Source organism: Bombus flavifrons, chromosome 2 (assembly GCF_040668555.2).
Source record: "Bombus flavifrons isolate JBK064 chromosome 2, iyBomFlav1_principal, whole genome shotgun sequence".
NCBI classification, from domain to species: Eukaryota; Metazoa; Arthropoda; class Insecta; order Hymenoptera; family Apidae; genus Bombus; species Bombus flavifrons.
This window is the reverse complement of record NC_138443.1, coordinates 18,428,137-18,451,305: the sequence shown is the minus strand read 5'-3', so window position 1 is coordinate 18,451,305 and position 23,169 is coordinate 18,428,137. Positions and strand designations below refer to the sequence as shown.

The following is a 23,169-nucleotide window of genomic DNA, read 5'->3' as shown; positions in this document are numbered from 1 at the left end:
GGAGTCAAAAAATTAATAATTCGAGAGAAGCTTTGAGTCTTGAAATGATTCAAATCGATCGTTCGCTGATATTTAAAGAAAATGTGATTGACGTTGTGTACTTGTACAGAGACATAAATGGCATTAACTTATTGGATAGTCTAATATTAACTCATCGTGTGTCAATTTTCATTTCGCATCAGTCAATTAAATGTTCCATTCGTAACAGATCATCGATAAGTGTAAGTCTGTGGTGTCCATGTCTCATGCATATTTTCGTATTCTCGACGCGGCTTTTCACCGGTCCCAGTCGGAATTTACACGTTCCCTTTAATTTAAACGCTTTCCATTGTCCTCGGCTCGCATACTAAGTCCTCGTTACCCGCTAGTTGCGTGCCGGTATAAACTCTATTAGCAGCTTCGTTCGCGACTCGATTTCATTAAAACAAAACCGGTTGTCGGGTTCCTATGGAACGCTCGCACGTTTCAGCCCATTCCTTTGCGAATTATCTGGTGACGACGTGCCTACGTTATTCGGGGAATTAATAAGTTAGACCTGCCAAGGTCTCGGTTAGGTTACTAATTCAATGTGTCTGTCGTTTACACTGACAATCTCAAATAGATCCAAACTCTCGAAGAGGCATCGCAATCCCGGTATCAATGGTATCAAGAAATGACTATTGCACTGACCGATGTAAAAGTTAGTCTCTGAATTAATTTATATTTTTCAATCGATTATTTCCACAATATTTTATAATATCAATAATGTGTCAAACATGTGCAAACAACAGCAAGAAATCATTTCTCTCTCTTAGTGTCTATAGACAGATAATGTAAATGTTAAACATAAAGAAATCGAATTGATCAAAGTAATCATTAATTTAACTAACTAACCAGTGAATAAAGATCATGATCGATGTAGAGCTTTAATACTTTCTGATTATAACATTTAATATGCTATTACTATGTAAATTTAATCATTTTCGTTGTAATTCTCGTGTACATCGAATTACATGTACACATTCAAATGCTAGACTCAAACACCTTGCAGTTGTAATTATACATAGCATTAAATCCTCCAAAGCTTCTTCTTAAAAACTCCAAATCTTTTTATTTAAATAATACAAATTCGACGAAAGTTTAATAAACCAAGAAATAAATAGAAATTCGTTTAAAGAAGAGGAATTCTAATGAAAATAATTTAATCTGTAATGAAATGTTTCTTGACATTAGGTATATTTTCCATTATTATGATTAATGAAACTGTTTGACGTAATAATTATTCCATCAACAGATTTTAAACGAGGGAAATGTTCGTGCAAATTTTCTACGCGTCCCTGGAAAATGATTTGATTTGTATAATCAAACAGTAAAGAACAACTTTTGCGACGAAAAACGTAATGCAGTAATAAATGAAAATTAACTGAACGGCAGAAATCAAGCAGAACTCTCCAGGGATAATCCTCTTTTAGTTTGGTGAAAATGTTCCCGCGTTAACTAACGTTTTATAAATTGAGCAGGAAAGTTCTGCTACGTCTCGTTCTTAATTTGATACGAATGAATAGTCAACAAGCATGTACAACATTTAGAAACAAAATGGAATTCATGTTTAGCGATACTTTATCTTATTCGCTGCGAAAAATTATTAATTAATCGCAAACATTCTACTACCGATATTAATTTCATCATACAGTAGAAAATTATGACGATAATATTAGTACCATTTCATGGAGTAAAATTTCATTCGCTAAAAAATCGGATGATAAAATTAAAATACGATGTGAACTTAAAATTAGAACCTGTGATACGAATCTGATCTGACTAACAGAGAATTCAGTGATACAAATGTCAGGATTGAATTGAACAAGTATCGATAATTAAATGAAAAAGAAAGACTTAATTACAATATCGGTCGTCCACGGTATGGAATAATGATTTTAAAAGATTTTTATTATTCCTTAACGATTATTCCTATCTTTCTTTCCTAATTCGTTTAAATTATTTCCTAACTTTAGCCGATTTATTCGTAAGCATACCAACGTTTATAAACAGTTACGTAAAATCGAATTCAATCTTCCTTTTCATCGCTCACTAAATATATTCGAAGAGTTGCATCCAGATATTTCGAAGTAAACATAAAATTCACATTTGAGCTCACTCGTACAAGACAGGCTGTAAATTTCTCCTCTTCTAGGAAAATCCACAACTCTGCTTCTTCTTTACCGCGATCGATTGAATTTAGATCTGTAGCCGATGCGAAAGAGGTTTCCGGGAATGGGAAACACGGTAAGAAAATACGAACAATGTCGAGCAACCGAGCAACTGAAATTAAATGTGGTAATTTCGCAAGAGCAACGTCTTCGTCGGACGAAGAAAAAGATAAATTACCGATGTACAGTTGATTGATCTTGCGGAGCCAGGATAGTTCGTTAAGTGAATAAGAAAGCTTCTAATCGAACGCGATCGAATTTACTCGAAGAAGTCTGTTGCACTCTCCTTGTTTCCGGTTCGTTGATAAAAACTCTTCGACATCCATCGAAAGAAACACTCGTGAGTTGACAACGACGTGCCGTGAAAGAATCGAGAAATACGATTCACGGATGCTTTTCCTCGAGATATCAAATATAAGATGTAATTGAAATGTAAAGAATATGGCAATGAAGCGATATTTTATTTCTTCGTTCTGATAAAATTGCGTTATCAATGTTTTACGGAGGATGAGGTCAGAGAGGGAACGAAATAAGATTGAATTCGATAAGAAATACAAATGCAGCGGTATAAAAAGTCTACGTAAGTGTTTCGATATACTCGTGGATCATTGTATATGTAAAATTTAGATCATTTTTCTATATCCTCCGCTGAAATTGAATATAAACAGGATAAGCTAAAACTTTGATTTAAGAATAATTCAAAATGAAGTAGGTTAAATAAAGTGTATAATTGAATAAAATTTTTTACGAGAATGAAATCAGAAAAGACGTAAAATGAGATTGAAGTTGATTAAGGTTATATGAAAAGGATATATGCTCTTGAGATTTACTTTATGCGAAATAAACTGAAACTCTGATTAAAGAATAGCTCAAAAAATCGAGGGGATTAAATCCTCGTAAACTTTACGTTGACGCTTTATAAAACTGCTACAAAAGAAATTACGGTTTTTAACTGAATTCCCTCTTGAATTTTTTACTTACGTATCGAGTCTCCAGAATTTTATCGTCCTCCGTTTCTCACTCGTCAAATTACCACGAATTTATCTTACATCTCAGCGTCGCTAATTAACACAACAACGGTTTCGACCAAAAAACGAGCCGTTCCAATAAAAGAAATCAACAAAAGGCGAAAGGAGAAACAGAGTAAAAAATAACAAAAAAGAATATTCCAATGTCTCTGTCGCGAATATTTAACCACGAGAGAAACCGATAAATCGCGGGCATCTACCGCGTATAAATTCCGGGAACGAGATGGTTGCGATGAAAAATTCTGTCCCGCGGCCGCGAAATTGCTCCGTACGAGTGGCTCGTTGGCGCGGCGAGCCGCGGTTAATTTTTCTCGTTGTTCGTATCACAGCGACAACAGGCTCTCCGCGATGAGACGACTACGAGGACGAGTGAATCGACGACGATGCTCGACAGTGCTCATTAATTTGGTTGAACGACAGGATTATTGTGCGATCGATCAAAAAGTACCAGAGCGAAATGGATTCGCTTCTCGCCCTTTTAACGCGCGCGTCTCCGGGAGTGTACAGCACGGTCGTTCGAGATCTACGAGCACGGGCACGACCGTTTCCTCCTTTTCTTTTGCGAGTCGCACGACCACTCCAATTAGATTAATTAAGCCAGCCACACGTACATGCGTCACGGGATAAAACAATGGCCTCGGGTGTTTCTGGCGAAGCGACGGGGTGGAAAGGGTGGGAAAGAGGGGCCACACAGTGGTGGAATTGTCACACGCCAGAGAATTTCAAGTAGATCCACTCGCTTGTATGCAATCTCCGGCCGAGAATGGGCAAGCGGCGTGATCGTGCGGCCTGCTGTAACATCCACGCTGCCCTAAAAGAAGCGTATAAAGCTCCGTTAATCCGTGTCTGGTGCACCGGAATCCAGTCTAGATAGACCCACGAATGGCCGCGGCAATTTCATTTGCAGAGGGTGGAATCGTTAATCAAACCCGTGGCACGGTGAATGCGCTAGAAGCCTGGCGACTATACTCGTGCCCGTCGCCACTGGTCCGCGTTTTTTTCCTTCTCTGTATATGAAATATATTTGTACCTGTATTTGTACGTTTACGTTTGTGTAGGTAGGTAATGCACATGGCGTGATAAAACGAAAATGCTGCGAAGAAAATGAGAAAAAAGAGGGAAATATGTATATGGATGTTTGTACGAGCCGGTTGCGTGTATAACGTTGCACGTTTCAAAAGGAGTCCTGCCATTGCGGCCGCACTTATGTCCTCGACTCCTCTCGTCATGCAGAACGTAAAAATTTATTGGGACGCGTTGCAATTTTAAGTAGTACCAACCCAGTTACCGTGCTCGTGTTTTTCGAGATTCCTGCTACAATTTTCTTTCTGCGCTCCTAAGTAGGTTAGAATATAAAATTGACTTTATTAAATGATTTAACGTTTCGATGAAGTTCTCTTTTACATCCGTTTCCATCGCATACTGTGGCTGCAAAAAGTATTGGCACACCGCTGTATTTATTTAACACGTAATACGATATAGATATACTACAAATAAAGAATCCACCATGACATATATTTAATTAGAATAAGAACTATTTTATCAAAAGGATTAATAAAATATAAGAGAATTAGTACTCTATCTTATGTATCCACTGCCAGCCGCGATCACTTGAATCTTTTTTACCGTCAAGATAATCGTTGTAATAATAATCTTGGTGATCTTCGTCGCCACTGTATCCCTTATGATCTCTGCAATCGTGTCCCTGCTCGTAATAATCTCTTTTACCATAATGATCCGCCTCGTGTTCGTCATAATCGTGACGATCATCCTTGTGATCTCCACCTTTCTCTTCCTCGTGACCATAACGATAACCGCCATTTTCCTCGTCGAAATCAGAATCATGCTCTTCGTCGTAAAGCTCGTTGTGATTCTGATATTCGTCTAATTCCTTTACCTCGTGACGACCACGAGTGCTGTGTCCATTGTCATAATGGCCATTGTCGACCAACTTTTCACCCTTTTCACTTTCCCTACCTTCGTGATGTTCATCGTAACGATCGTCGTCATGATGATGGTATGTCTTCCCTTCGCCATCATCGTCGTAATACCCGTAACCTTTGTCCAGGTTATCGTGACCTCTGGCAACTTTGTCCGCTTCGTGATAACATTTGTAGCCCGTATCGGCTTGATCACTAGCTTTGCCTTGGTGAATAGCGTAACGATCGTTACCACCACGTTCCTCGTGTCGATGGAAATGAAAGGTAGCCGCTGGTTGCAGATCCTCGTAATTAATGCTCGTCGCGAAACTCACGGGCGCCAAAATAGCCAGAAGTATCAACAGACATGGACCTCCACGTACGGCAAACATATCGGTTTTCTTTAATCTCCTGCTGGCCGAGTTCCTATTTTTTGAAGAGGGCGCAAATGTGTATCTAAAGTTGGGCGATACGGTTGATTGGAAGAGTATATATTGATTCGCGGTTGGTGCTTCGTGTTTCGTCGTATTTTTCTTAGGCGAGTGGTTCTGAAAGTACAGCTCGGAAAAAGATTCGCTTTGCCTTTCTTTTTTAGGCTAGGGGAAAGCAAATTTGGAAATTGTATCGTATGTAGGTCGGAACGATCGGTGGATCGCGCGACGTATAGCTTCAAAACGTAATGACATTTTTCTATCGATTCAACGTGAATTAATCGTATTGAGTATTTATCATTCGAGAATAGCGGTGAAAGTGATGAAGATAATGAAAAAGTAGGTTCGTGTACATTGGAAACTTTGCGTATTTCTTTTTTATTTCTGTGGTTTGTATTATGATATTTTATATTTCTATTTCCACCACCATATACATTCACTCTAACATACCTGAGAAATTGACATATCAAAAATCCATACTCCCTTAAAAACCAGAAATAGTATATACGCAAGCAAATTAATTAAAAATGGACGAATAAAAGATTATTACTCTTCGCAAGAGATTCTGTATTTAAGGTGTCTTCCATCCTCGTTTTCTTTACCTGTCACAGAATTTTGCAGCGGGTTCACAGCGTAAATGTAGTCCAGCGAAATAGCCAGTGCGAAGGATTCGTTTGCGAATATTCGTTCGGAAATGTTACGCGCCAAGAGAGCGAAACTGGCGATATTACGGCAATGTAGTTGGCTGTTACAGCCAATATGATGCGGATGCGCGAAAATCTAACTTTTATATGTCTTTCACCTCAATGTACCGTATAATCACTGTTAGGAAAAACATGCAAAATTTAACCAACGTGACCTCCGTGAAGGGAGAGAGCATTGCCTGATGTCCGATCCATGCTATGTTGGAAAACACATTTGCTACGTGTTACAGAAGTTAACGGACTGCCGTGTGAATTCGAATGTTTTGTAATCCGGTTTGTCTACCTGACCGTAACGAGAGAAATTATATAATTTCGGTTGCGAAATATCGATATGTTGCATTAAATAATGACTTAGTCACTGACTGTTCCTAATTTACTGTTTAGTACAGATACGCTACATTATGTTTTACAGAATTCGTGCATGTTCCCAAAAAAGTGTACGAATAGTCTAGCAGATGTAGGCACATTGCTTAATACCTATATAAATGCAGTATCTTAAATAGTCTAGAGTAAGGACAAGAAAGGATGTTCTATTTGAAGCGAAGTTTAGTTTTATTTTAACAAGCAATACCCAATGCAAAAACTGACTACGATATCTTCGTACGTCTTATTCTCACACTACGCTCGCAACTTCTGCCTTCCCAGGTCAAAAAATGCTGACCCTCAACCCTCGTACCCTTCTCCCACTCCTTTACACATTTAGCTTTGACGTGACCAAGGCATACACTCTTACTTACACTCTCCTTCTCTCTTCCCCAGCATTCTTACGATTCTTAGTTTATACCCTTTTTTTTTTTATTTAGATGTTTACATTCACAATTTGTCCGATTTGGACTTTTGGTAAAATTTTTTGGCTGTTTGATTATCATGTGGGTGTCTACTCCCAGCGGGATACCATCTTTGTGTTTGTTAGGTTATATCCTTTATGGGATCTGTTGGGTGTAGTTTATACCTTAAACTTACAGCTTATACTATCCCGAGAAAACTCGAACTTAAATATATGATAGACCAAGCGTATACCCCCCTTTTTTCGATATTACATAAATGATACATAAGAAATATATAATATTATATTGTTTAAGAGATTGTTTAAGCTGGCGTCAGTGTTTTAAAACGATTGCTCGGCTTTTGAGAAAAAGACCATTTTGACCATTTTCTGTTACTTAATTCTTCGAGTTTCTAGATCCTTAAGAATATGCATCTTTGTCTATGACGTCCATGGCTATAAAATAATTCACTGCAACCTTTTACGAGGAGAAAAGACACCGACCGATGAATAGCATTCTTCAAGATGGCAGAGATTACTAACTACTGTGTAAATATTATCATACCACATTTAAATAATTTGTATATATATATGGTAGGTAATATTAGTATAATATTAGTATAATTCAAAATCTTGAAGAATTTAGAAACTTAAGAAGAAACTAAGAGAATAAGTAACTGGAAATACTCGAAATTATGACTTTTTCTGGCCAAACAGCTATTTTGAAATACTGTACGCCTTGAAGAAATTAAGAAAGCAGAGAAGGGTGGAAATAGACAGAGAAAGTGCATTTTGTCCTGATGTATATGTATCTCTTTAATCATAACAATATCAAAAAATTTGAAATTCGATTTAGTAGGTCAGGGAATCAGTTTGTTAAAGAAATCGTTATATATACATTTTTGATTCGTGATATCGGTATTTAATATTGTCGCCATTTGTAAAAGGATCTAGATCAATCCCGTCTGCTATTAATTCTGGAACCTAGATTGCTTTACATTGTTTCCTATAGCATAGTTGTTGCAGTCGAAGTGTGATTGCATTACGTGGAATCCGTAGTCATTGTAACTGTTCGCGTGGAAACCTATTGATTCCTCAGCTGATCTCTACATTCCCTGGTATATATGTAGAGAGAGATTGTAAAGATACGAGGTTCATGTTTCAATGAGATTGAGTTATGAGAACAAATCAATAATTCGTGACAAAATTTACGATAATCGATATAACGAAAATTTTTATCAATTTTCTACATGAGATATAGACTAATGCAAAATAATTATTTCCCGAAATTCAGTTGTATTTTTAGCAGTTGTCCTGCTATTTTTACTTACTCCTACTATTGAATTCTTTTTAATTAATCGCTTTTTTTATAATCTGTTCAGATAGAAAACAAATTCAGAACCTTAAAGACATAAAATTATGCAAAAGGTACGAAGGAATATATTCCAAAGAATAAAGGGAGAAAATTTAATCGTTAAGGGACGGTTTTATTATTAAAACAAAACATGACGATTCACATTTCAATGTCTAAAATTAATCAACGATGTAGTAAAAAACAATTGAGACAACAAATATAAGAAAATTTCATTGCATTTGCTGCTTCTTTTAATGGTGTCCACCATGTCCACCGCCACCGCCACCGCCACCATGACCGCCGCCACCATGGCCGCCACCGCCATGGCCGCCACCGCCACCGCCACCTCCATGGCCGCCGCCACCACCGCCGCCACCGCCACTCGAATATCCATGTTTCTTTCCTCCATGGTGCTCCTCCTTTTTCCCATAATCCTCGTGATGCGAGTAATGATCATCGTGTCCATGTTTTCCATGGTAACCTTTATGATCATCGTCGTAATGTCCCTTATCAAAGTGACCCTTCTTTCCATGATGGTCCTCATGATGTCCAGAATGATGATGACCACCCTTCTTGTGATGTCCATCTTTACTCTCATGGTGTCCATAATGATCACCATGTTTCTCATGATGACCTCCCTTGTGGTAGTCATCATAGAATTTATGCTCTTTGTGATATTCATCCTTATGGGCTTTGTGATGATAACCATGGGTCTTCTCACCTTTCTTGTGACCCTTTTTGTGTCCATATTTTGAACCCTTGTGCTCATCCCCATGTTCATGGTGGTGTCCGTGCTCTTCGTGCTCATCATGGTGTCCCTTTTTGTGCCCACCATGTTCTTCGTGATGACCTTCATCGTGATCCTTACCATAATGGCCATGATCACCTTTGTCATGATGATGCTCATGTTTGTACCCTTTTTCACCCTTTTCACCATGTTCATCATGATGGTGCCCATGATGGTCGTGACCACCGCCTTCCTCATGATGGTGACCATGGTGGCTTGCTGACATTTCGAGGTCTCTTTTATTCCTCAGCTCCCTCGCCATGGATAAGGAGATAAACGTACAGATCACGGCTAAGCCGAGATACGGCCATAAACTCTTCGCCATGTTGGTTGCTTTGTAGACCAACGAGTGCTATCGACTGATCACATCGCTTTAAAGCAAAGCTTATATACCTACCGTCATAGTCGCGTTTCATACGTAACCGCTTTCGTTCGGTGGAATCGTTGCTCTCTGGTACTACACACCACCGCTGAGTGTTGTTCGAATAAACTTTTATTGGGAATAAAATTTTATTTGTTCATTCGTTCGCTATTTGATTTCAATCCCATATTTGTTTATTCGTCCGCTGGTTATTCCAGTTCTTCTTTGTTTTATTTAATCTATTTTTCGTAATAAAGTCTAAAGTTGCTATCGAATTGAAATATATAATCAGATTATCTAGATAAATATCGTAATGTAAGTCTACCGATACTTGGAATTTTTTTTGAAAATTTCTTAACATAGATACGCACAATATACATCAGATTTAAATAACTTTTTTTCGGAAAAAGCTATACACTTAAATCAAATTGAAATAAAATTAAGCAAAGAAAGAAATTTATTTGTACTTTCCTGCAAATTGCAGATTATGAATGACTCTACTATACGTCGCAAGTAAAGAAATACGCCATAAACAATTATCTATAAATAACAAATTATTGAAATTCATTCGTCATTATTTTGTTTATAGCATTGTCGTATATCTTTCCAAGTCTCGTATTGTTGTTCATATATTCTTGACAGAGATTACTTTTCCGAGTAGAATAGAGACGTTAAGTAGCAAACATTGATTGCATTAATACGCTTTTTCCAAACGGCTAGGAACAGTCAGCGTTTTTCTTCATCTACGGAGTAATTAGCTGTGAAATAAATTAACGTTATTTACTCGAGACACGGAAAGTACAGGGACAAATCAAGCATCGCTAACGCGACACTCGATAAGAAGTCAATCAATTTGTAGACGGCTGAATAACGATAGAACGTTTATTACAAAACAGTCGAGTAATATGAAAATATTTCACCGTTCACCGAACTTCTTTCTGCAACGATAGTTTCTCGCTTTCGTTCCCGATTCAGTATTGGGCAAAAGTTATTTCGACTGACAAATAAAAAGATGTACGAATCAATCGGACATAGATCGTAAAATCGAATCGAAATCAAAATTTTCACAAAGGGACCGAATAAATTGCTTTTTGAAAGGAATCAACGAATAAATCGAATATCAAATGAACGAATAATTCTATTATATTCTCGTAACTGAAGTTTGTTTCAACGAAATTATTCAATTAATTATACTCATTATTCGAAATGAAAGTTTAGTACCTAAACTTCTTTCATTCTTGTCACAGATTTCTATCGGTACCAATTAATTTTTGCGAGCTGAATATGAACATAAGAAATGGAAATATTTCACTTTCGACATAACAATTATTACATTCTGCGCAGGACGAAGAGATCAACTGTGTCGAGGAATTCCGTAAAAGGACGACACGATCGTTTTGCGATTGCTGAATAACATTTGTGCTCGTACATATTCGCATTGATAAATCTAAAATTTTATACTTATATTACATTTATGTCATATTTATATCATATCTACATGTACGCAACTAAATCCGAAATAAAATTTTTTTTTTAACCACCCTAAGAGTAATTGTAAAAATGAAAAATCACCAATACAAAAACAAATGCATAATACAGAGTTCTTTGATACAGCTAAAATTCTAGATCATGGTGAAAAATCCAAATTTATTAAAAAATAGAAAGTACCGAAAATCAGCCCACCATTACGAAAGAACACATTGTCTGCATAATAACTTAGAAAAAACGTAGACGAGAGAAAAGTATTGTTTACATGTGTCTATATCTTACCAACAGTTTGGACTAGCAATCTAGTTGCATAACGGTCTCGTTTGACGGCGCCGATCCGATCGAAATCGATGAATTGCCAACTGAACGGGTTAAGGAGACGTTACTTTCGCAACACGGTAAAGAGCCAGCGACGGAACCGCTGCTTCCTTAATATCGATTATTCCCCGTTCGATATATAATCCGAGCGTGGTTGCCGGATTAATCATACCGAGCGCAGCGTCGGAGTCGAACGTATCGATTGTATCGATCGAATTCCGACCGATCAGCACCGCTATGAAGTCTCGTCTAGCGATTTGTCTATTGTTTGCTTGTATCGTCTGTCAGTTGAGCTCGATCGTTGCGCGAGAGATCTACAAGGAAGACAATGATCTAGCTGTGGCAGCCTCCCATCATCATCATCATCACGAAGAGGGTGGTGGTGGAGAGCATCATTCTGATCATCACAGCAATCACGGTGATAAGGGTGAGAAAGGCTACAAGTCGTCTCACCATCAGGAGAAAGGGGAAAAGGGACATCATGACAAAGATCATCACAGTGGTCATTACGACGAGGGTGAAGGCCACAAGAAGAGTCATCATCATGACGATGGTTATTATTCTGAACACCATAAAGGAGAAAAGGGAGAGAAAGGACACAAATTCCACGAAGAAGGTCACTACGGAAAAGGACACAAGACGAAGGGACACCACGAAGTTCATAAATTAGACGAATTTAAGAAGGACAAAGAATTCTTCGATGAACACCATGATTCTGGACACCATGAAGATCATGGTGGTCATTACCACGAACATGGTCACAAGAAGGGTGGACACTTTAAAAAGGGTCATCATGATCATGGAGATCACGAGGATCATTATGGAAAGAAAGGACATTATGAAAAGGGACACCATCATCACGATGATAAAGGACATAAGAGCGAAGGTGGGCACGATGAGCATCATAGTCATCACTCTCATCATGGCAAGAAAGGAGGACACGATGATCATAAGTCGTGGGGATTCAAGAAAGGGCATTAAGCATGATTCTTATTGATTGTTATGTTTGTTGAACATCGTGTTATGTTGATCTTTGTATCTGATCGAAATAAATACAATTTCTAAAAGAAAGTTATTTGGTTTGAAATGAACTATTTTCTTGCTTGTAAAATTGTTTGTTGCTTAAGTAGAGTTAGCTATCGCGATCATGTGATCTTGTTTCTATGAAAAATACCGTCTATTTATATTATAGGGTAAACATTAAAATACTTGAATCCTTTATGATGTTTATTACAATTGTAATTTACTTGAGTTAACATCAATTACTTTTTTAAATTATGGTAACTATTTAAAAGAATTCCTAAATAATTATTAATTTTGTTCTATCGCAAACTCTACTGAGATACGATCAGTTTATTTATAAAAATCTTCGTTTATTTGGGTAGCAGAGTGAAACAGTCTAGGATTCAGCGGTTATGTCAAAACTTTCGTTTAGCAATACTTCTGTTCTATTTGACAGATTCGAATCTATCGATTTGTAGTAAGTTTCCCAATACTTTAAGTTTTTGCATCAGACACGTTACGCTACACTAACAGCCCTTAAAAAATTAGGTCAATAACACTTTCTAAATTTACATTTTCCAATTACATCATTCGATTAAGTAACAGTTAAGTAACAGTAACACGATTTAAATTCCGCATTTCAAATTATTCCTGATCTATTTTTGTGGTTAAGTGCCAAATATTTTAGACATTTTTAGACATATCTAGACAAAAACATTTTGACATAAAAATTAACATTAGGAAGAATCACAGTAGCTATGTTCTATTTTTTTTTTTTTTTATTATTATTAAGGAACGTAGTTTACGATATAAACGAAACAACAACACGGTTTATAATATCACCGATACAGTAAATGATACGATATCGATCAATCATCTCCTTTATGAAACTTGTGTATTCTATCCGATTTTGAATCCTCTTCGACATTATAATCCTCGTGGTTCGAATAATGCGACTTTTCGCCTTCTTCGACCTGTTGACCTTGATCCTGGTTGTCATAGTGTCCCTTATCGTAACTTCCTTTCTCTCCATGATCTTGATAATCACGTCCAGAAGAATGATGTCCGCCTTTCTTAAAATCACCCTCGTCGGTCTTGTAACCTTTGTCGAATTCCTCGTACTCCTCGAAATCACCCTTCTTATAATCATCGTCGTAAAAGTCCGTCTCCTTCTTGTATTCGTCCTTGTGATAGACATTGTGGAAACCATTAGTTTTCTGCCCCTTCTTATGATAGGACGAATGCCCGTAACTACTTCCTTCTTTGCCTTTCTCTGCCTCCTTGCGGGAACCATGTTTTTCATCTTCGACCACGTGTCCCTTTTTGTGTTTACCTTCGTTCTTATGGTATCCTGAACATTTAACAGCGATTATGCGAATGCAGATTCACTTTACTACGAGGGTATTAATTATGAATCAAGTATACTACAATTTACAAATAGAAGCATTTGCACTTGCTACTAAAATTTCATTTTTTCTTCTTAATCCATTAACGACCGAGCAGTCGAATAATGTTTAAAGATCGCATACTCATTGTTAAAAAATCTAAAGGAAGTAAGTTATTATGGTAAACAACTAAAAATTTTTACTCCAAAATCGTATTAAAATAATGAATATATTACGAAAGTCCAGATATTAGAGGAAAGAACTTGACAGTAATCGACAGTAATTTGACAGTATCGAATCATAATATCTACGAACATAATTTCGCATGATCATCATATACAACAAACCTTCAAAAGACAACAAACCTTCTTCGTGTCCACTATCGTCGCTACCAGATTCCGCTTTACTAAACTCTTTCTCCTTCTTATATCCCTTTTCTCCCTTCACCACTTTCTTCGAATACTCTTCATTCGCGTGTTTTTCTCCCTTTCCTTCCTCCAAAAAACCTTCATCACCTTTAGATCCACCGATTGCCTCATGGTCGTAACCATCACCATGGTCGAACGTTTTCACCGATCCACCGTGATATCCATCGTGAATCTGTCCATCGATATCATCCCAATGATCAGTCTCTTCCTCTCCTCCTTCCTCGTCGCTATCATCCTCCATACTTTCCTCGTTACCATGATCCTCGTCGCCACTCTTCTCCTGTGTTTCTTCTTTGTCATTCCCCTCGTTCTCGACTACCTTTCCATCAACGTAATACGGGACGCGTAGCAAAGGCTTGGTAGAGGCCACTGAGTGATCCAGCGATTGCTCGTTACCGTAATTGACAGTTCCTTGGTGGTTGGAGCGCAGAACATCCTCGGCGCTTACATAGGGGTGCAAAAGCGTCGTTTCAGGAACACTGTGCGCAACAGGTGTAGCAACGTACTGCACGACGTCCGGTGCATGGTAGTACCGTCCACTTCCGTGATTGCTGTACTGTACGTAGTAAACCGGAATACCCTGTTGCTGATTGTACACGTAGCCACTGGCCGTCCCGTCGAGATCCTCCGCCATCATCTTCGTCAACGTCATACGCTCGTTCGCCGTTGGAGCAGCGTCGCTCTGGCAAGTTAGAAGAAACACGCACACTAGTGCTCTGGATAACATTTTATGGTAACGCAGATGTACAGGAATTGGTAGAATCGGCAAATTTAAACGAGAGAATCTAATACCAATATTAGTTGAGTAACGTACGACGAGCGAGTTGCTTTAAGAAATTAAACGTTCGCCTGATTGATCTATGGTTAGTGTTATTGCCAGTGAACCGGAATACACACTGGTATGTCTATGAATCGGCGACTTCGCCTTATATATACACGTGATTCGCTGGGTGAATAAGGGATCGTAGAGTGGAACCGAGAGTATTCCACGGTCGAGCTCGATAATTCAAGTACACCGTGTTATTGACGGCTACCCGGCCTGTTCGCCGTGCGTTCTAGGGAAGCATGGGTGATTTGCGTAATGCATCGATACGACACTGGCATGGCCATTGACCGATCGCTTGTCCCGTTTGGGATACCTTTGGTCATCGTCATCGAGGATTCTATCGGGTTTTAATGTTGCAAGATACTTAACTCCTCCTTAACTTTTTTATTCTCAAGTTACTATTTGTATGAAACACTATATATGAAATACTATTTATATTGTATGAAAAGTATAAGTGATTTATACAGAAATGTTGATATTTAGGAACGTGTAGAAACGTACAGAAATTTGCGAATAGAATATAAGAATTGTAATTTCATGATTAGCCTGGGCTGGAAGTAAAATTGTGAAATCAAAAGGGGTAGTAGATAAATTTTACACTGTTAATTTAGCGATGGGTAACGCGATACTTTTAAGAATCTGCGAAGCTATACTAAGTTTAATTTAAGTAAAATAATATCCAAATGGACAATAAGAAATTTACGCAATTTGTTGTCTTTAAAAAAGCAGCATGTGCAAGCATGAAACCGAATGGTAAATGCGAAATTCTGAAATTTGGATGTAATTTGAAATGGACGACTTTATGATACTGGCAGGATCATTCGCGTGACGTTCTATTACTCGCGAACACGTTCGACAGCGTGAAAAGGAAGCCAGAGGCGATTCGAGCGGCAATTATTTGCAGCTCGATGTTGCTGCTTGATTGGTTCCGTAGGATCGGACGAGGAATTTTAAAAAACAATTTTTAACAGCGCAGCAGAATCGAGTTTACCAATGTGCAAAACACGATGAGTCTAATGGAAGCTTACACCTCGTAAAAGTTGAATTATAAGAAACATCGGTGTTATGCAATGAAATTCTCGCAGTATTACAAATTGACACAAAGAGTTGGTAGTGGTATTAGATATTTGCTATGAAAGTTAATACTTTACTTTATTGATCCTTCTATTCCAGTATAAACTATTTTCTATTTCTATCATTTTGTCATTTTGAAGTACAGTATTACTTTTATATTTAAAGTAGTACAGGTAACTTAAATTTAATTTACTTTAATTTAAATTTAATTTACTTTAGTGTCCAAATCCATAAACGACCGTGTGTACAATCTTACTTATTAATTACTAAACATCCTACTATTTAACAAAGTTCTTCAAATAATCATTTCATCCCACTAACCTAAAATCTACCGTTGTGTAAACTCGACCGTTTACAAGATTAAACTCGGTAAGTTCTCAAAGACACTACACTTTCTCACAGAAGAAACCGCAATTCTTATGTAAAGGACGCAAAGGAAAGTGCCGAAACACCTATCGTTTCTCTAATCCCACCACGCCTATTATCTACCCAAGGCTGGCATAGTTTCTCTCTAGTTCTAAAGGAGCATCGAACGCTAGATTAAGCACAGGACCTTGCACGCTCGATTGTAACAAAAGAAGCCCGAGGTCACGGAAAAATTTCATAAAATCGTCAAAACTTCCACAGAGCCTATTCTTTTCGATGCATAGCTTCTGTAGCCATCCTGAGCGAGAGGCGATCGCGTCGATCGCTCGAGCGGACCGCATAACATATAAAAGAGCTCGGCTGATTTCGTCGCGATTACAGTAGAAACGAAAGTGTTTCCGTGAGCTGGCGTGTCCCGAACAGCATCCAGCAAAACGACCCAGAACAACGAGAATACTATTATCAGACAGATGTCCAACATGTATATAATTTAAATTGAAATCTCAAATTTTGGAAGAACAACTAGAATGTTGAAATTAGGCTAACATGTATATAATTTAAATTCAAAATTCAAAATTCAAAATTCAAAATTCAAAATTCAAAATTCAAAATTCAAAATTCAAAATTCAAAATTCAAAATTCAAAATTCAAAATTGAAATCGAATAAGTTTTAGAGCCAAAATAAATTTTGGTCGTTTCACCAAGAAAATGAGAATCTTCAGAGAGTGGCATACTATTAATGCAGCGTTCTGCATACATGTGTACTCGACGATCATAATTAGTATCACGCAAGCTGATAAATTGCATCATGATGTTTGGGAGAGATACGAATCAAAAAGTATTGAGAAGAAACAAGCTTTCAAAGAAAGCGATGACGAACCATCCTATAGAACGAGCTTTCAGAAGATGTTGATCCCCATAAAAGAACCACGCGCGGATAAGAATTTCCGAATGTTTCGAATGCCTTTGGAGCCAGACGCAGAGATACTGCCGGCTCACTACACAGGTGTCAAGCCTCCCGGAGTTGATCACATGGAACTGAAACACGCAGACTCTCAAATTTCTCAAACCGTTCCCAAAATTGAATCTTTGAAGAAGATTGAACAGGCCGGTAATCAACAAGTGTCTAAAAACCAAGAATCTGCAAGTGTAACTGGTGAAAAGGGATATCAGAAGGCCTCTTCGTTTGAGAAAGCATATAAAGGTGATAGTTTGAAGAAAAAAGAGAAGACACGATATATTGAAGCTGGTGGAAAGAAGAAAGTTCATGAGAATAGGGAAAACGATTCAGGTCAAAGGGCAGAACAGATTGGAAGTAAAAAAGGAGGCAAGCATAAAAAGAAAGACAGCAGTCAGGTGGATCACAAGGCAGCTGGTTATCGTAACGTTTATCACAAAGACGAGTATAAGAAGAATCATGATTTTTATGATAATGATGATCATGGCGGTCATTCGAAGGAACATGGAAGATATAAAGAGAAATACGTTGCTATCGAAGGCAAATTCAAGAAGGGTGACGCTCACGATTTCAGCTTCGACGAATCAGAACTTCGTAAGCGGAAAATATCGGGGAACTCCCAAGCTGGTGGAGAAACCAAAGGTCACAAGGCTCGGCGTAGTTACGGTTGATTCTTTAAAAACTGCCAGGGATTCGCAAAGCAGGCAAACAGAAACGTCGGTGAGAGGTTTGGCTCAAATGAAAGCGCGTGTGCTTTTCACGGAAGCTGAAACTATTTGCGTGTACAGAAAGAGCGTAGGTCTTATTTGTTAAAATAAATTGAAAATGTGTTGTGATTCGTTACTGCTTTATGGATATGCCTGCCTTTAATTTATTACGCGTTAGTTTACCCCGCAAACATATTGATATTTATAATGCGATAAGTCGATAATTGAGAGAGATTGTATTATATGTGCTAATTAATTGTTTAGGTATTGCGATATATTTGGGTAATTACAACGCAATTTGCAGATCGATATTACTGTGAAGTTTCTTCAATTTTTACAAATTGCTACCCGTTTTGTATGTTAAGGATGGACCTATATGTTATATACGAATATCTTTTATATTATATTATAAAATATTTCACGTTGTGAGATGTTTCTTTTAATTTGATATATTTGTACAATTATTAATGCACGGTTGGTGAACGTATTTTATTTCATCTTCTTCATTCTGGATTTTATGTTTCATATTTAATTAAAAACGCTTTATTCTTGAAGGAAATTTTTTACAAGAAAGATACTCCACGTTTAAAAACACTCGCTTTAAGATGGAAGGAAAATTCGTTTACATTTGTGGAATATATATTTTCGTCCATTTCTCTTCACCTTAACTAGAATAGCAACCTTCCTAGCGATCCAGAATTTCTCATTTCGAGTGTCACTGATTCGACAGGCGAATTTGGAGATCCAAAATACACTCTCGCATTTGCCGCTACTTCATCAGGAACGTATTGTTCAGTTTCCTTTTTTCTTCGCTGGTTTTATTTATATGATGCACGGGATCCCCTCGTTTCACGTGTCAGCAAGCCCCTGATTAATGGATATTAATAATGCTCGGCATTGTTACGCCGATAAATTGTAATCTTTCGGTGTATCGGATGAAGTGAGAATAAAAGTGAATAATTGATGCAAGCACGTCTATTTTTATATATAGATATATGTACACATATATATAAATAAACATATATACATATAGCATTGTCTCATTATCTTTATTCGAACATATGATAGTCCTCGTGTACCTGTGAATGCTTCTAAACTGAGTAGGCAGGTTTGTCTTCTCTTGGAAGTGTTATTTTTGGAGATTTATAGCGCGTTTGGTTTAGATCGCGATATAATAACAACCACCATATTTTCATGTCTATTGACGGATATTACATAATATGTATTTTTATGCTCGAACTTTTTATGTCTTAAAGTTGCTTTTGTTCCGAACGAAAAAAGAGCTTTCAGTGTTTCAAAAGAATTTTCTACGTGAAATGGAAACAAAAGATCAGGCATGTAAATAACGATTCTTTTTTATCTTCCAATAAACGCGAAGTTTATAAAAAAAACTGCCTAGTTACTCTAAAAGAAATATCTACACAAAATTTCTCTTACTTTATACGTACAATATAATTCTGTTAAACGACTAACACAAACTTCTCTATCTGAGGAAAGAGACCGGTCGAAGTCAGGAAGGATTTCATTCAAATCCAAACATTTGCCCCTTGTAACGAAAGCAGAATATTCCTAAAGCAACCATTTGCACCTTTAATAAAATCAGAAACATGTAGGTAACTTACGTGAAACAAGCCCGTATCCGGTGACCCATTTAACCATCTCTGTACCTCTATTTCGCTACCCCTTTGCGTTCCTCTATCTTACATACGTTCAGGCGTGAGCGTATGATTCGCGCTGGATGTATATCGTAGCTATACACTTGTCTCTACGATACCTAAGTGCATACGCGTTTGTAGACCGGCAGAAATCTTGATGTGCTAGTGTAGAGTTACGAATTCTCTCAATCTTGTATACGCACACATATACACGCAACACATCAAGACAAAAGTGGCGTGTGCATACGCCACTATACGAACGTATATGTATGCGTGTGTATGTCCAGATAAATCTATGTACGTAACGTATGCGTACGTGTGAGCGCGGGTGCGTATAGATAACTGTATATCAGAGGCGGTGAAACGCGGTGCGAGTAATACATAAATCAGCTGGTCTGCAGGCTGCCATATCATTTCGTACAACGGTCATGAATGAATAGAGCCGTGTGTGAGTTATCGTTTTACTGCTCTTTCAAAATCTAACGCAGCTCGCGGGTCTTCGGTTTCTCGTACATTTACGTAATTCGCGCGTCACATGTATCGCGAAGCTCGTACACTGTCATTCACAAGTGTGTGAAGTTGCATATATACGAGCAATTTCCGCAACGAAACGTAACACGATTAATAATTTCTTATACATATAATAATAATTCAGCGACACGATAACCTCGACATCGTATCGAATTAGAAAAGCGAAAAAATTAATCCGCTTGATCACTAATGGTAAACACCATATACGTCGAAGGAGCAAGATTTAAAAAATCATATTCGGGGATAATGATGTCGAGTGTTTTTGAGCGCCACCTGGATAATTCGTGTTTGCTGTTTATTTCGACGACGATCAAACAAGTCGTTGACTTCACGGTTATCGATTTAATTTATGAGATAATATTTTATTATGACGTTAATTTATCTTTGGCGTGAGTTTGTCTCGTAATCTCGTTAACCGAAATATACGTACATACGTACATAGATTTTTTGGCCGACGTTTGAAACATCGAACGATTAAGCGAATCGAGATACAATATTATACGTAAGAGGAAGTAAATCCTGCGCGTATATGCGCGTTTCAATCGATTGCAAGTAAGCTAGATGTAATTTAAAAAATGTAACATAGCGATCGAAGGAAAATGTTATTTTATCGGAAAGGAGCACTGAACGAAATGAAATGGCTGCGTCGCTCTTGAAAATGTATAGTAGTTCCATCCGCAAATGCCTCAAACATGTTTCGAAATACTGTCGAATTGGAAGCAAGAGAGCAACTTTTCATTGTACGGCAAAAAATTTGAAAATAAAATGCAACGTAAGTGCACTTTTTACTATAGTTGTAGATTTAATCTGTAATGGTTACGTATATAACCTATATAGAAGTACAACTACATCGTCGACATTTACATTTACTTTAATAATTAAAAAGCATTGTACAAATTACTTGTGTATGTATAACTTACCTGTATTTCGTTGAAGAAAATATTCATCGCTTCGATCTTCTTATACACACGTACAATTTTAAAGCTTCTAATATGAAATTAATGTCGTTCACAAATCCAATATACGTTTCTGCACATTTAATTTTACTGGAATATGTCTGTTTTCTTGACATAATATTCTCTATATTATGTTTCAACTTACATCACGATGTTACATATCGTAGAAATTAGGGCTAATTTTTATATGCGTATACTTATTATTCTAACCTAAAAATTAATTACAAATTCTATATGTCGTAATTTCACACTTTATAGTATATATTTTATTTACAATACACAATTCGTTAATTTTGTCGATTTTTCTATCTCCTCTTTAACTTATCTACAGTAGTGACCATATAAATTATAACACGTTTCTTCATAATATGAAATAATTATTGCTACATTCGCATGAGTGACGATTCGTTCAAATAATCAAAATTCAACTGTAATATTTTATTCAAGATATTACGCATGAATTATGAATTTACTAAAACAACATCCCCGATAACAGTTAAATCAATAAATCATAACATGTGTAATTTAACATATTACTCAATAAATATTATACTATTTAATGAAACTCTTCAAACAGACAACCATTTTATGCTAAAAATCCAACAAAAAATTCGAACATTTACAGAAAACCCCCACTTATATCTTTGAAAATTCCTGTGTACTTACAAATTAATCAATGGATTTTCAGGATAAACCATTTTTCACGACTCGTTTAGCTCTACCTCCCGATTACGAGAACGTAGCAGATTTTATGTGCGAAGCATACTACAAACACGAACCGGTAGTCATCAACATTGGTCTTGGAGGTACAGAGGCCCCGCCTATTTGGAGACGTATGATGCTAGAACAAGTAAAGGCCGGATACTCGATCATCGCTGAGAATCGAGAGAATTGTATAATTGGTGCTGCCCTAAATTGTATAACGGACCATAACGAACTGAAAATGTTATGCAAATTGGCAAGATGCTGCGAGGACGGACCTCTTCGCGATCTTATCGAATTTTTCGCTTTCGTACTCGAAGCACCTAGAGTTTGGGAACGTTTTCCCGTAAGACTTATCTTTGAACAATGCAGTTTAGCAGTAAGTTGTGAGTATCAAGGTTTAGGAATCGCCAGAAGATTGATCCAGGAAAGCTGGCACTTGGCACGCGACTGTGGCTACCGATTGTTCAGACTAGATTGCAATAGCAGGTAATACACAAAAACTTTCGTAACGACGTAAGAATGTAAAAGTGTTGAAAACTATCTGGAAATCGATCGGTTAAAATTTAGCTCGTCAGCCATAAAAAGAAAGTATTTTGCGATATTCGTTGTCTTATAGGAAATCAATAAAAGATACGAAACTTTCATTCCAACTGTATTAAAATAAAATAACTCGAGCACTACATCGGCAACTATCTTAGACAGAAAATAACTCTCGTTTTTTTATGTACTAAGGATAAGAAGTTGCATTCTTTTCTTAAATGTATAAGTCCATCAACGATCTAATGAAATTCTTTTCGACACAGTTATTGTGCAAAGATAGCCCAAGGTTTTGGATGGCCAATGATCTGGGATATACCATTCGATCAATATGTGAAAAACGGTAAAGTCATCTTCAACCATGTTAAGGAACCACATACTACGTGTCGCGTCTTCGTTGATCGTTTACGATATTGTAAAACCTACTGCCTTCCTTACAAGGATTGTAAAACAACAACATCTGCTCCGTTCCCAGAAAAGTAAAATAAACGTTCTTACATTCTTGCGTTTGTCAATTATTAAAATTGTTAATATTCATCGAAGATGATAATCGATCCTCGGCCTTTTTATTTCTAATTCTGCTACGTTCTTTGGATTATTTTAGGTTCAATAACGTTTCTTTCTTGACAAATCTCTTAAGTTTGCAGAAAGTATAAAGGACTGATTGTTTGGGGTCTTGACTTCTCGTCTTCGG

At 37.2% G+C, this 23,169-nt stretch overlaps 6 protein-coding genes across 8 annotated transcripts; 3 read left to right on the top strand and 3 right to left on the bottom strand.

The window, feature by feature from the left end:
• Positions 1-4,787: 4,787 nt before the first annotated feature.
• On the bottom strand, positions 4,788-5,528 carry LOC138189732 (high mobility group nucleosome-binding domain-containing protein 5-like). The gene has a single exon (XM_069131864.1). The coding sequence runs from the start codon at positions 5,526-5,528 to the stop codon at positions 4,788-4,790; it is 741 nt and encodes a 246-aa protein (XP_068987965.1).
• A 3,114-nt stretch (positions 5,529-8,642) lies between these two features.
• On the bottom strand, positions 8,643-10,016 carry LOC138189731 (sarcoplasmic reticulum histidine-rich calcium-binding protein). Its single transcript, XM_069131863.1, has one exon. The coding sequence runs from the start codon at positions 9,501-9,503 to the stop codon at positions 8,643-8,645; it is 861 nt and encodes a 286-aa protein (XP_068987964.1). The 5' UTR covers positions 9,504-10,016.
• A 771-nt stretch (positions 10,017-10,787) lies between these two features.
• LOC138189645 (sarcoplasmic reticulum histidine-rich calcium-binding protein-like) lies at positions 10,788-12,344 on the top strand. The gene has a single exon (XM_069131730.1). The coding sequence runs from the start codon at positions 11,583-11,585 to the stop codon at positions 12,324-12,326; it is 744 nt and encodes a 247-aa protein (XP_068987831.1). The 5' UTR covers positions 10,788-11,582; the 3' UTR covers positions 12,327-12,344.
• A 355-nt stretch (positions 12,345-12,699) lies between these two features.
• On the bottom strand, positions 12,700-21,928 carry LOC138189642 (uncharacterized). Of its 3 annotated transcripts, XM_069131727.1 has the most exons (4): positions 19,529-20,133; positions 18,755-18,958; positions 14,098-14,842; positions 12,703-13,698 (listed from the first exon to the last, which is right to left on the bottom strand). In XM_069131727.1, the coding sequence occupies exons 3-4, from the start codon at positions 14,810-14,812 to the stop codon at positions 13,217-13,219; spliced, it is 1,197 nt and encodes a 398-aa protein (XP_068987828.1). In that variant the 5' UTR covers positions 14,813-14,842; positions 18,755-18,958; positions 19,529-20,133; the 3' UTR covers positions 12,703-13,216. The 3 variants fall into 3 exon arrangements, with proteins under 3 accessions (XP_068987827.1, XP_068987828.1, XP_068987826.1); XM_069131726.1 differs by lacking the exons at positions 18,755-18,958; positions 19,529-20,133 and adding an exon at positions 21,198-21,928 and having other exon boundaries at positions 12,700-13,698; XM_069131725.1 differs by lacking the exons at positions 18,755-18,958; positions 19,529-20,133 and having other exon boundaries at positions 14,098-15,654.
• On the top strand, positions 17,135-18,098 carry LOC138189643 (uncharacterized). Its single transcript, XM_069131728.1, has one exon. It carries the CDS (start codon positions 17,135-17,137, stop codon positions 18,053-18,055), a length of 921 nt encoding a protein of 306 aa, XP_068987829.1. The 3' UTR covers positions 18,056-18,098.
• Positions 20,915-22,958, top strand: LOC138189644 (arylalkylamine N-acetyltransferase 1). Its single transcript, XM_069131729.1, has 3 exons — positions 20,915-21,049; positions 21,922-22,424; positions 22,742-22,958. Exons 1-3 carry the CDS (start codon positions 20,915-20,917, stop codon positions 22,956-22,958), a joined length of 855 nt encoding a protein of 284 aa, XP_068987830.1.
• The last annotated feature ends 211 nt before the right edge of the window (positions 22,959-23,169 follow it).